Genomic DNA, 14,431 nt, shown 5'->3' with positions numbered 1-14,431 from the left:
AATATAATATTTAATTTTAAATGCAATGATAGCTGAAGTCCTGATTTTCAGCTGGGCTGAAGGGCTTTAATAAAACATTTGCATTAATTGTTTAGGAGTTGGAGTGCCCAATTTTAAGAGCCTCCATATTAACTGGACAACACAAAACTCGTAATGTAAGTTGTCAGGTTTTTAATGCTTGGAGTTAGTGAATATCTGCCTGAAGTCGAGTACAAATAGGCTTCACCAAATGCTGTTTCCTCCATTCCTCCAGACACTGTTAGTACTTGTTTGTTGGACTCTGACTTCTGTTTAGTCCTCAGTAACTGAAACGGATGCACTGTTGGGTTGAGGTCAAGTAACTGACTTGGCCATTGCTTTTGTAGTTTCCTTTTGGGTCATTATCTGTTTGCACTGCCCAATTAGTTTTGCAGCAGTCTTTACAGTGAGTACACTTTATAATTCATCCTGGTGCTTCTATCAGCAGTCACATCATCAGTAAACACCAGTGACCCAGTATCACTGGCAACCATAGATGCCATGATGGTGCCTCCACCATTTGGGACAGATCGTGTGGTACACGTTAAACTTGGTTTCATCTTCAGTTGTCTTCTGTGGTCTTGCAGCGGTTTTTTTAGTGTTGCTGAACTGACCCAGTGCATTTCTTCTTTTAAAGAACCAAATTGCTGATTTTACGTCTCCTGATAGATTTGTTTTGTTCTTTCAGTCTAATGATGGCCTCCTTCACTTCCACTGACATGTCTGTGGCCCTCGTGTTTAAAACGACAGTGAAAATCTGTTAAATGCAAATTTAAATAATGCAGATTATGCAAATTCAACACTTAGAATCGGTTTCAGATATCACATCTGCATCGTTTGTTGTGAAATAAGAGAACAGGCCTCACCCACCCATGAAACTGCTCATCAGCCAATTTCCCCATTACTTTTTAACCTCTGTAAATGGGGAATTTGTATACAAAGGGCTGTAATTCTTAAACTTTATATTGATTTATTGATTATTATATTGATTTTTTTTTAAAATTTAAAATATACTGTGGTGGCAAAAAAATTGTCTGTTCAACAAAGTATGGCCCTAACTGAATACAGCGTGTATATTTTATTTTTGAACTGGAAAAATCAAACCAGTCTGAGAACCAGATCTGAGCACACACGTTTTGTTTTCTCTGGCCCCCACACAGAGCCAGGTAAGTCTCCACATGTGCTTCACATTTGCAAGTAATACCCCCATACTTCACTAAAAACCTTACACCTTAAACTAATGAATTCAAAAAAATCTTATATACACACGCTTCTCATCTGTGAAATTTGAAAACATTTAAAAGCACAGTAACACCTGAAACCAGATGCAGTACTTTTTTCTCAGTCCACTAGGGTGCAGACATGCGCTGTCAGCTGTGTCCATAAAATCCGCCACTGTCCTCTCAAAAATTACACGGCAACTTGTGACAGAAGTCAAGAAAAACAATACAGGTGCTATGCTGGATTGCTGCCTTGCCCCTGATTTTTTTCTGTGCAACTTGGTACAATGCACGATTTAAAAAAAAAAAAAAAAACACTTTTCGTTGCAAGCGCCATATAAAAAAACGTCAAAAATGATTTTGTAATTGAAACGGGACTCATTTCATGAAACATTACGATGTTTTATAGATTTGCCACATAAAATCGTTACTATTTTTAGGTGCTTACAAGCGCGTCAAAAAATGTCTTTGTCTTTAATTATTAAAGGCTTTTATTTCTTAAGTAAGCGGAAGTACCTCTTGCGCTTGCGCACTAGGCTGCCGAGAAACTGGGAAGTGCTTCCAATCTTTTAAAGTGGCACGTCCTGCTTAAGGAGCACAAAATTCAGCCAAAATGATCGGTAAAGTAATCGGTCAGAAATATGTGGCCATTGCCAAGTCATGGTAAGAAGTTTTTACGTCGCGCCTGTGAGAAAAAGCGGAAAGAAATCGGACCTGTGCTTATTAAAAGAACCTCGATGTGTCCTTAGCTAGCATTAGCCGTTAGCCCAACTGAGGTCATAGTCGTAGGGACATGCTGACTTTAGACTGTCTGTTGAAGATGTTATGAATTTTATGTATTAAAGCGAGTGTGAGCTATCTTTTCATTATTAACTCTGCCTGTTCACAGAGGAGATTGGGAATCGCTTTTTTAAATACATCGAGCTAACAAATTAAACCATGTGATCTCGGGCGAAGGTTTTTAATGTTCTTAATAAATCTGCTGCAAAGGCTGCATTAAACTTTATCCCAACTGGATTAAGGTACAGGATCCCCTCTCCTAAACAGATAAAAGTAAAATGCTCTGGCATATTTTACCAAACAGAAGCAGGTGCAACAGATTTATTTGGGGGGGGGGTTAGTTACTTACATCATTTTCCAGCATGTTTATAGCTTCAGCAGATAAAAAGGCATCAACCCTTTTGTCTTCTTCTAATAACCGAAACCACTGAAATGAATATTTGGTTTTACCCAATAAAAATGTATTTCTCTCTTCAGTTTCATCAATCGATGCTGAAATTAATAGAAAGACAACGGACAAATTTTCACTGTCTTCTCTCCACAGGCTCCCAACTATGGCAGTATGGGGAACAACTGGAGGTGTAGCCCTAGTGTACGTCACAGACTGGCGTTTGGTTTTGGATTATGTCCCCTATATCAACGGCAAATTCAAGAACGATGACTAACATGTGTCAGGTTAGTCCAAAGAATGGCAGCGTGAAACAGTCATTCGGGAGATTATCATGCACCGTTGAATAATAAATAATCATTTAACAAGCAGGAACCACATCCCAAGTTGGACTGACAGTGCTTAACAGAATGACAGGTGGCGTAAAGGTAGATCTAGGCTTGAGACTTCAGTGAGGACCAGGCATCCCCAGAGTCAGTGATGATAGTTCCAAAGACTTTACAAATTGTAGTGAATATATAATTGGTTTGTTAGCGATGACCAGCAGCCCATAAACCAACGGGGAGTCCTTTATGTGAAGTTGATATAGCTGCATGAAAATGAGAACGAACAGCTTATCCAGTCTACAGAGGGATGTATGTGACTTTAAAGAAAACAAGTCACAGTACCACAGTCACGGGTTTGTTGGGGCCAAAAGTCGAGTCTTTCAGCATAATTTTGAGTCAAGTGAAACACAGACTCATTTCTTCCAATGCATACAGACCAATCATGAGTACTCACTCCCCAAAATCAAATTGTGAGCCAAGAAAAACCTACAATATTACTTGTTTGTTGGGCATAGATATGTTTTTCCTGTTTACTGACCCAGCACACAGGCTGTCTATATAATGGTAACAGTCATGCCTCAATCCAGAGGTAAAAGCATCACTGGGTGGAGTATTAGCCCCCCCGTTTCCCAAATAGATTCTTTATTAAGTATTGCCTGAACCGCATGACTCAACCGAACAGAATGGGACACTACATTAATATCAAAAACAAACAAGCAGACATACTGTGATTTCCGAAACAAATGTCCGGAGTCAGAGCTGAGATTGAAAAGTCTTCAACTGATGGGAAGGAAACAATGAAGCGGTTTGTCATGATGAGCTCTGTAAGTGCTTGTCGTAATAATGTGAAGATTGAAAATGTGATTACTAAATGTGAGATGTCATCTGACACGAAGCTGCCAGGCGATCTTTTGGTTTCATTTATTTCTCAGTTACAAAGCAGACATTCAGAAAGGCAATGAACAAATTCAGGAGCTCATTATGCTCAGTCACTGGAAAACCCTAGTCATAAAAAGACTTTCTGGTCTGATCAAATTAAAGGGCTTTGGCATGAATTGTATTTACTACAGCTCTGGAAAAACAGGGGCACATTTCATCAGCTTGCTAAAAGAAAGTATTGACAATTGTGGCGACATACTCATTGATATATTTTATTTTTCTTTCCAGTTTGTTTTTGTATGTGATTTTTGTTTTTGTCATATTGTATCTTGTTGTCCTTAAAGGTTTGGTTGCTTTAACATAGTAATCTGCAGGTGTTTGGGATAAATAAATTAATAACTTAAATGAAACTGGACAGTTCAGAGAGGACACAAGACCAGAATTAAGGAAAGTGGCCTGTTTGAGACTGTATTTGGCAGCTTCTAATGAAAAGACTGTGACCACTGGAAATTTAAAACTCATAGGCATTAACTTTGAATTGGTTCATTCAGTTGATGTTGATTCAATTTTGAATGATGGTTTCAAACACGAAAAAAATTACAGTTAATAAACGAAAATGCTTTAATATTCCATTAAGTTTTTCTTTTCCGCTTGCCCTCAGCATCCAGCTTTGATAATTTCTTGAACACATTATAACACATGTACCTTCCTCCTCCTCAGGTCAGCGCTGATTTTTCTTTTTACACAAGGACCTACAGAGAGACCACACACTGCTGCAGCCAGGACCTTCCACTGCATGGCAGGCCACCAGAGACCATCATTCTCACCCTCCAGCTCATTCAGCATTGAACTGTTGACTACCAACGTCCAATGAAATGATCCTTGGGTTTGGCATTTCAGCGTTCTTCTGCCAGTAAAAATATGAACAGACGAAGAGGAAAACAGTAACGATTTAAACGTGCATTTGGTTTCTTTCCCTGTTCAGATTAAGGACGTGTATTTATTGTAATCATCTGTGGTCTGTGGGTCAAATTTGATTCTTGATTTTTGTGAGAAGTAAAGTGTCTGTGATTTCTCCTATATTATGGCTGTTTATGGATTTATTTACTTTTGCTTGTGTTCCTGCTGAAGGTAAATGTGCATGAAGCAAATTTAAAAACAGCCGCTCTTACTCATCCTCATAACTGGTCACAATGAAAAGTACTGACAGTTTCACTCTTTTGTTAAAAAGCTATAAAATATCAAGGCACTTAATATTTTTATTAACAGCTGGGTAATTTTTAGAAACCTTTTTTTTTTTTTTAACTTTTTCCATCTCCTTTTACAAAACGTGGTGTAGTAGAAAATACTGGTCCTACACATTAATACATTTTCAATTCTATACAAAGTGAATAGAAAATGTATTAATGTGTAGGTAACAGTTTAACAATTAAACAAAATAAATAAAGCCCGTTAAACTTGGATTTTAATCTAGCTGGCCTACCTGTTACAGCATCAAACTAGTGCAATTGCATTATTGTATTGTCATTAGACTTTAAATACAGACAGTTTATCCAGAAATATCCAGTTCACAATAACTAAAAACAAATATCATTTTACAATTAAGTAACATATTTTCCCATAAATGCAGTTTTGAGTACAATTCAGAACACAATGAAAACGTTACAGTGTCAAAACTCTGTCATAGTTACTTTCCGCCTATGACACAGCCCACGTGAGACCTGCGCGAGCTTTACTTTCGGACTACTTTACAGCGTGTGACGCATAAGTTACTAATACGGCGGAGTGATCTGTACTCGAGATCTGCAAGATCTCGAGCTGAGACGGACAGCTAGCAGACAAAATTCATGCCTGTGGTAATATTAATAAGGTAGTGAAGTTTTTGTCGTTTATTAGCAAAAATTAGGGGCAGAAATATTGAGACAGCCGGGACCATGGAAAGAAAAAGGTAGGACTTTGTCATGTTTGACCGAGTGAGTTATTGTAATAACGAGGAAATGCACGCACGCCTGCATACATCCGTGGGGCACTTTAGAAACGCTCATCAGTAAATGAATCGATCTGGGGAGGTTTAATTAATTTATTTGCAGCATTACTTTTGTAGCTAAAAGTTGACTTTAAAGCGGGTGGAGTTCGTTTGGTTTAAAATACTGCAGCTTCAAGCAACAATTGACACGCTATTTGCTACGACTTTGACGTCCCGGTGCTGCTAGCTTGATTAGCTAGCTAAGTTTCATTGTTTACACACGCTTGACTTGCAGTGCGCAGGCCCGTCACAGCTACAGCAGCACGAGCGCTCCAAACTTCACGTGGGGCTCACCATGAGTACGCTTCAGACACGCTTCAGTTAGAGACGGTCAAACAAAAACAACCACGTGGATATTATCAGCTACTGCTGGTCAGACCGCTTTTAACCACAGGGTGGGCTACAGAGGTGCCTGAATGACGTCTCTCGACTTGTTGTCAGCACACCTGTTGGGGTCCCGTGCTCGACAAGTTATTTTATAATATTTCTTTGAAAATATCGTTTTATGTCATTGTGTATTTGGAGTTATAGGCTATATGAGTCTACGTTATTGTGCCTACTCAGTGTTTACTTAATTTATATTTCAGAGCAGTTTTGTTAGATGTGTTGCAATTTCTGATTCCCTTTTGGCCAGGCCTCTTGAGAAGGTTGTACAAAACCCTTAAGTACTTTCTGGATCAAAATGGCTCGATGTCATTCATGAGAGATTTCATGAGGAATTTAGAACAGTTTAAATATCAGTAGTCAATTTTTGACAGATGGTCACTAATATCTGACAAATCGTTTCACTTTCTTTTAGTGTAAAGGAGTGTAAATGCACATTTAACAAATCATTCATTTGTACTCCGGTCATGATTACACAGTTGTCTTCAGAAAAATAAGTGCAAGTTTAATAGTGCCAATGTAGTAAGTCAAATGAAGCTAAATGCACAGCTGCGTTTATGCCCTCCTTCACAATTTTCATGCTAACACAAGAACAAAACACATCTACTGGGGTGGCCCCAGATACCATTTCGAAGCGTGGCTCTGTCAAAAAGCTTATTCAAAAAAGTAACTGAGAGTGTCTGTGGAGTACTAAACGCTTGGACATCCCAGTTAAAAATAGTGGAATGAACCCAATGACCCACCTGAGTTAAATGCAATTTTTTGTTCTAACTTTGTTTCTACACAGTGTTCAAATGTGATTATAAAAACAGCTGTGTTGATGCAGAAGAACTGTGTATTCAGACTTTTTTTCCTTTGATCAGGAATCAGTTAGTAATGGGCAAGCGCCTGTTTTTATTCTTGTATATAATGAAGTCTTTATTGTATTATGGATACAGTAGAATTCATTGAGTGTTTTTTATCTGACTTATTAATTTTATTTCCTATTTAATTGAGCTGCTTCTGTGGATTATTTTTTATTTATTTATTTTTTACACAGACTTTAATTTTGACATGTTTTATTTATCTAACTATTTTACTTTATTTAAGCTGTTTTGTTATATGTTGGGTTTAATGTTTGGGCTGCTCTCACACAGGACTTTCTGAGCTTGTGGGATAAATATTAAAGTACTTGTTGTTTTATCTTAAAGAATTGTACCTGCTATAAGCAGAACTGATGTATCTGAAATACTGTTGATCCCTGGTGGATGCTTGTTTTGATGGTTTTTCTGTTTTTCTTTCTAGTCTACCTGTTAAGCGTATTCTCAACAAGCCGCAGATATTCCGCGGCAGCCCTCACACTGATGTGAATGCTGGCCACTCCCGGGGCGAACAGTCACTCCTGATCAAGGGGCAGCGCAGCAGGCACAACCATCTCTATGACATCAGCCATCAAATAAGGGTAAGACAGTTTGGTCTCTGGTGTTTATGAGGCTTAAAAATGTATACCCGTAAGTTTAAGTTGTGCTTCTTCATATTTAGTTTAACTGAATACATCTGTCCAAAAAACAGAACAACAACTAAACCCTTTGATTCTATTTGCATATGCCATATAAAAATGTCATTTTTTGGAAGAAAAAGTTTTCTTAAATGCAAAAATATATAAATAATCTCAAGTACAGTCAAATAAAATAAGATGCGTATGCAGCACATCAGTTTCATGCTGTTGGAATCATGTTAAACTGCATTGTCCCTTTTTAAATAAATAAATAAGAAAAAAATATATTAAGCTAAACTAAATAAAAATTTACTATTACTCTGTCTTCCTTGAAGGCTTTCTGACGTTAATAGGAGGCTGTAAGGCATCAGCAAGTTGTATAGTTTAACCAGTTTGGTATCAGTTCAGCTGCATATTTTAATAAAACTTCTGGAGGCTTACTGCAGATTTTTTGCTGTATATAATAACGGTGGAGGATGGAGCAGCTACAAACTTCGCTTTTCTTCACATCAAGTTTGTTGATCAGGTTCTTTGATGAAGGACTCCCGCTAGCTTTTTCCCACTAAAGGTTTAATGGTGATTACAGGAACAGCACTCCTCTTTTGAACGCTGGAAACATGTTTTCTTTCAGTCAACCTGAGCTCACCGTCTCCGTAACAGCTTGGCTTCTTCGCTCTCCACGTTGTTTAAACAGACTCCGGCTCCTCGTTAAAGTGTGCCAGCATCATCATCACTGCTGCTGTTGTTTTATCAGTGCTTACGTTTAAAAACTGGGGTCGGTGTCTAATGTTTTTTATTCAAACTTTTTATTCATACGCTGCTGCTGAGTACGTTTCTATTGCAGGACTGTTTAGTCGCAAATGTGGGTGAAACGCTCATGTTTCCATAGTGACATAGTGATGCCATTAAAAGAAGTATCGAAGTAACAAATTTGTGTTGAGAATTTTTTATAATCAAACCTAGAATTTTTATTCTCTGTGGCTAAAATAAGAGTAATTTCAGTCCTGAATTATTAGCTCCAAGTCTGATTTTTGCCACTTCATTTGAATGTTTGTCATAAACATCATAACCAAAAGCACAGCTCATCAGGCTGTACACTGATCACACTGTCTGCCTGAGGCCTTTTAGCAGACTGTGGTTAAAATTTCATGACCGTCACAGGAACCTGTCTGTCATGAAGCCATCACAGATGAATTGCAGTAAAAACAGACATGAGTCTGACGTGCTCACTTGTTCGCTTTAACCTACGTAAGGAAGTTTTTCTCTCGTGAATTCCTAACCTGAAATATCCAATTTGCGCATGATTTTTGTAGCTATTTACTGCGTTTTTGTTTTCATGCCACATTGTGTCATAGTAGTCATTCCATTGCCTTGTAATGTTTTTATAGCCTCTTCACAATTAAATACGGGATGCAGCAGCCACTGCTATACAAGACTGACAGCAGTAAAAATAAAGCAGTAGGATAACTGTTGGTTTTAAAAGTGGCTCTTTTTAAATGTCATTAAAAAAAAAATCTGTTCATATAGTAGAAAACTAACTTACGGTTCTCCCTTAAAGGCTAAGCCTGATTTAAACACAACGCTGCCAGTTCGACAGACAGCTTCCATCTTCAAACAGCCAGTGACCAAAGTAACAAATCACCCCAACAACAAGGTGAAGACGGACCCCCAGAAGGCTGTGGAACAACCAAAACAAGTAAGTCAGAAGCAGAAAAGGTGTGTCAAGTGTTTGTTTGTTTTCTAATGGTAATTTAAGTGTGTGTGTGTGTGTGTGTGTGTGTGAGAGTGAGTGAGTGAGTGACTGAGATGTTCAGTTTTGGAAACACTGTGCCTAAAATACACAAAAGGTATCTTCCTTTTTGCTTCACTCTTTAGCTGTTCTGGGAGAGGAAGTTGAGCGGGTTAAATGCATTCGATATAGCAGAAGAGCTGGTCAAAACGATGGATCTCCCCAAAGGCTTGCAGGGTGAGGTTAACCTTTAAAACTTATCCGTCACATATAATTCAAACAGAAATAATTCTACCAGGTTGACCCATACCACCTGATTTTCTCTCCTTAGGGGTGGGGCCTGCATGTTCAGACAAAACGCTGCTCTCTGCGATCGCCAGCGCCCTGCACACCAGCCCGGCGCCCATCACGGGACAGCTCACTGCTGCGGTGGAGAAAAATCCAGGAGTCTGGCTCAACACTGCGCAGCCTCTCTGCAAAGCCTTTGTAGTGACTGATGATGATATTAGGTGAGATACTTTCATATTTAACACAAAGGAGCTCTGGTTTTCTAACTGTAATACTGAGTGATATTATTCATGCATAGGAAACTGATGAAGGCTTGAGTCTGCTGCTGGTGGCTTCTTCTGTGAAGGGTGTCAAATGTAAATCAAGTGCACTCTAAAAGTGCATTTCAACATGTTCCACCACTACCAAGCAGTGAGGTGGTGTTTCTTTTTTCTTGTTGGGCACATGCTGCTGTTTTCAACAATCAATGGCTTGACTGTCAGTGACTGTTTTCTGTTCTCATGTAGCGTACGCCACCACAGTGACAGGTTCTCACAAAACTCTACATGATGAGCTTCAGTTTTGGAATCATTTGGATTTTTCTTTTAAAGGAAAAACTCCTAATGCTAAGGCTCCGGTTGCCCAGGTAACCCTCTAACGTTGGGGTTGCTGAGGCACTCTGTTTAGGGTAAAATCATGTAATCAATTTATTCTTGGAGCGGTCTAGAAACCAAAACTGACCACCATGTATTGACAAATGCACAGTACTCTTCACACTCATAGGTTGTTGCATCCATCACTCACCTCAAAATTTAGAGAAGTTTATCCTGCAACCCGCCCAGTTTGCGTCACTACAGGGGGTTTCTTTTGTTTGTCATCTTTTTTGACTACTGCTTGTAATTGTTTGCTGAATGTCCCAGACTTTCTGTGGTCGTTACAAATCACTTCCTGTGTGGAGATGGCTTTAAGGTGTATATTGTCAAAAGGCAAAGGCTTGTGACCAGTTTAAAGTAAGAAATAAAATGAAAAAGGACCTTAAAGCCTCAGACAGCATTATCATTATTATTATTTAATCAGGAAGTGAAACTTCAGATTAAGAATCTCTTGTTTCTGTGAAGAACGCATCATTAACCTGGGGAGCTGAGCTCTTGGAGGGAAAAACTCCATACAAGGGGCCCTTGCTGGGTTCACACACTGGACTCCAATAGTAAAACCATTAAATAGGCTTTAAAATTGCATAGTAATGTCACTGAGGACATCAATATCTTGTCTGAAAAAGCTTTGTCAGAGCTGTCAACGGACAAATGCAACTGGTCTTGGTATTCACATTTAGTATAAGCTGGTAGCCGGTCACTTGACCTGTGAGCGCAGACGTTTTCTATTCCAGTGACACAAGAATACAGCTTTAAATTCAGGCTCAACATATAGTGAATCAGCACTTTGTACCTATTTACTGAAGCTCCAGCTAGCATGCTATAGCTGATGATAAAAAACTTGTGCACTGCCAAAACCAGCGCACTTTATTTTTATTGCAGGAAAGTAGATGTTTGACTCTCGGAGCGTTCTGAACCAAGGACATTTCATACTGAGAAACAAGTGTTACACACTGAAAACTTGGGACAGTTGTATCACAAGTCACCATTATTATTTTGCTATTTGACCTTCAGTTCAGGCACATTATTATATAAATGTTAGAAAAACAAACTAAATTCACTGTGTTCAAAAGTTCAATCTTGAGATTTACTTTGTGTTCTGCTTCTCTTTTATGGCTTTGTAATGAGTCATACTTTGCATTTATACTCTTATACCAAATTGAACTATGGTGTCTTTTCATGGGTCACTGGTGAGAACAGCAAATCAGCCTCAGTCCATTTAGCGAAAAGCAAGATAAAATGCAGATATGTGGTTTTTCTTTTTTCTTTTTTTTTGGAAACGTGACCACTAACCATGTGACGTTAACTTATCTATCATTTTGGAAGTGTGACAATCATGGTCACAATGTATGATCAAGTGACTAAGGACCCAGTCACACAGGCCTTGAGACCAGTCTGTGACCACCTGGCAACCACTTGTCACTAGGAGAAATGTGTGTTACTCAGCCAGCAGGCAGAAAGCTCCCTGTCCTTGGTTTGGTCTCTGGTACTTGCTGCCGTAGTAGTTATAATGGAAGTGATGGACAAATGCAGGTCAGCTTTATGTTAGACAGCTCTCGAGTGATGTGTGTATGACCTCAGGTGAGAAACAACAATAGAGAACAGGGCTATTTCTTTGTATATTCAAGGTTCAAGGTTCTTTATTTGTCACATGCATAGTTATACAAGTATAACACACAGTGAAATGTAGCCTGACACGCTCCTCGACATGTGCAAAAATTGGGGGGGGGGGGGTAGAGGAAGAACATTATATATATATATATATACACACATATAGTATATATACACTTGGGTGAATGTGCAGTAGTAGCAGCAAGCAGGTGAATTCTGTACATTAATATGAATAGACATCTGACTATTTTACAGGATAGACAATATAAACATATTTAAAATTAAAGGAATTGAAATGTACATTGTGCCTTGGTTTAGATGTCTGGAAGAGGTCCTGTCTCAGTCAATTATAGATGATGTGAGAGGGCGGGTGTGTGTGTTTAGGGCACGGATGGCTTGGGGATAGAAGCTCCTCTTGAGTCTCTCTGTCCTTGCCCGGAAGATGCGGAACCTTCTACCAGATTGCAGAAGTTGGAACAGTTTGTTGCCAGGATGGGACGGGTCCTTCAGTATCTGCGCTGCTCTAGTCCGGCATCTCCTGGTGTAGGTGTCCTGAAGCGGGGGGAGAGCAATCCTGCAGCAGCGTTCTGCTGTACGGATCACTCTCTGGAGAGCTTTTTGGTCCTTCACACAGCTGTTCCCAAACCACGATGTCATGTTCTGTGTGAGGATGCTCTCCACAGCGCCTGTATAGAAAATCCTGAGGATCTTTGGAGAGACCCTGAACTTCCTCAGTTGTCGTAGGTGATACAGGCGCTGCCTAGCCTTTTTGGTCTGGACCTGAATGTGGGCAGCCCATGTCAGGTCTGAGGAGATGTGGACACCAAGATACTTGAAGGACTGCACCCTCTCCACTGGAGCTCCATTGATGATAATGGGCTTGTAGTCTCTGTGTTTAATGTTTAATATTTAATGGGAACCTGTTATTCTGACTTTTATTCTTGGACTCTGCTAAAATAGATTTGCATAACTTGAGTGCATGAGTCAGCTGTTTTACCTCTTCTTCCCTGAAGGCCACCCTCACTTTATGCCACCTGTCTGCTGATTGGCTGCCCCTCAGTCGCATATGGTTTGAAGAGCACGGCTCTGAAGCTGCTGTGTTCAGACATAAATGTGTTTCTGAGATCGTATCAAAGATTTGCCCTGTTATTGAGTGTGCATGCATGCATATCTACATACGTACATACATACATACATACATACATACATACATACATACATACATACATACATACATACATACATACAATCCTCCTTCACCAGTGACGTTAATTTCCCAAAACATGTTAGCATTTTTAGTTATTGTAATGATGTGCAAAGTTTTCTAGACTGAAGTGCTCATATTAAAATTTAGAGCACACGTTTCCATGTATAAGTCATAAAAACAGACTCAATCTCCACAGAGGAGATGCACATTTCTTCTGTGTTCATGTGTTGGATGTATCATCTACAGTTATCAAGCTTCATGTCTCTGGGAATTGAATGTATTTATTTTTTTTTATTGCTTATTTTGGGTCTGAAAATGAAATGATTTTCTGGAGTGAGCAAAAATAAATAAATAAAAATCAGCCTCCCTCTAAGGTCACGTGGTGGGCTGAGGTGTAGTGTGCGGCTCTTTGGTGGACATCAAATGATTTGCACTTTTCCTTCCCTGAAACTTTTTTCAAGTCGTGAAAGACGTTATGTCATTAATGTAATTATGTGTTCTTGTCTGTGCCCCTCAGGAAGCAGGAGGACCTGGTGCAGAATGTGAGGAGGCGGCTCGAAGAAGCCCTTATGGCTGATATGCTGGCTCATATAAAAGACACCGCTGCAGACGTAGAAGCAGAGGTGAAGGGTGAGCAGGTGGAGAAGGAGGAGTTATAGCCAAGGTACACAGAAAGGCAGTAATCACTACAGTATGGCTGAATTTCTCATGGTTAATTGCATTTAATGACCTACAGTATATTCCTAAACAAGTAACTCTCCTCTATCTCTCCCACAGACTTGTTTGAGACATTTGCTGGTAAAGTCTTTTCAATGCTCGAATTAACGGCTCCATGAAGGTTTGTATGCAGTTAAACTGAAGCAGACTTTATATGCAGACATTCTGCAGATTTTTTTTCCTAACCTAAACAAAGACTGTGGTCTTTAATTTTTTTGTTTTTTAAACATATGACCTTATAATCCTGTAAGGGTGCTCTGAGTTTTCATTTTTACCTCTACTAAAGTCCGGCAGCTGGTTATGGTGCTCTACACAATGCAGTGTTATGTTTAGTTAACAGCTGTTTAAGCTCAGTGTTGAAAACGCAAACCTTTATGTACACGACTGATCTGTGTGTGTGTTACATTTTAATTGGTTTTAAGAAGTGTTTTTATTTCCTGCTATTGCTTTTTATGTTTTACTGACACTGTAAGTTAGCATGTCATGTTTGAAAGCATAGAAATGCAGCAGTATTTTTACATGCCTCTGGATGGTGATGATTACAGTTTCACGGTTCAAACTTTTTTTTTTTTTTTTGGTCACAATAATTTGAGTTTACATAGCTTTGAACATGAAGCCATGGTATTTGTATTTTCACTATTCTTTGAACAACTACTATTGCATTTCAGTAAAAGGTGCGTTCCCTCGGATCATACAAACACACTGCTGATGTACTGTTTTCTGTCAAATAAAGGCATTTTTCTTATGTG

At 39.1% G+C, this 14,431-nt stretch overlaps 2 protein-coding genes across 2 annotated transcripts; both read left to right on the top strand.

Moving 5' to 3' along the window:
* Positions 1-1,752: 1,752 nt before the first annotated feature.
* Positions 1,753-4,691, top strand: LOC102306783 (cytochrome b-c1 complex subunit 10). The gene is made up of 3 exons (XM_005920516.3): positions 1,753-1,901; positions 2,563-2,693; positions 4,332-4,691. The coding sequence occupies exons 1-2, from the start codon at positions 1,852-1,854 to the stop codon at positions 2,681-2,683; spliced, it is 171 nt and encodes a 56-aa protein (XP_005920578.1). The 5' UTR covers positions 1,753-1,851; the 3' UTR covers positions 2,684-2,693; positions 4,332-4,691.
* A 123-nt stretch (positions 4,692-4,814) lies between these two features.
* On the top strand, positions 4,815-14,431 carry mbd3a (methyl-CpG binding domain protein 3a). Its single transcript, XM_005920517.2, has 7 exons — positions 4,815-5,559; positions 7,306-7,462; positions 9,057-9,194; positions 9,374-9,464; positions 9,559-9,736; positions 13,483-13,629; positions 13,743-14,431. The coding sequence occupies exons 1-6, from the start codon at positions 5,546-5,548 to the stop codon at positions 13,622-13,624; spliced, it is 720 nt and encodes a 239-aa protein (XP_005920579.1). The 5' UTR covers positions 4,815-5,545; the 3' UTR covers positions 13,625-13,629; positions 13,743-14,431.

Source organism: Haplochromis burtoni, unplaced genomic scaffold (assembly GCF_018398535.1).
Source record: "Haplochromis burtoni strain Fernald_Lab_line unplaced genomic scaffold, NCSU_Asbu1 Contig_41, whole genome shotgun sequence".
Taxonomy (NCBI): domain Eukaryota; kingdom Metazoa; phylum Chordata; class Actinopteri; order Cichliformes; family Cichlidae; genus Haplochromis; species Haplochromis burtoni.
Note: the sequence above shows the minus strand (reverse complement) of the source record. Positions and strands in the feature narration are given on the sequence as shown.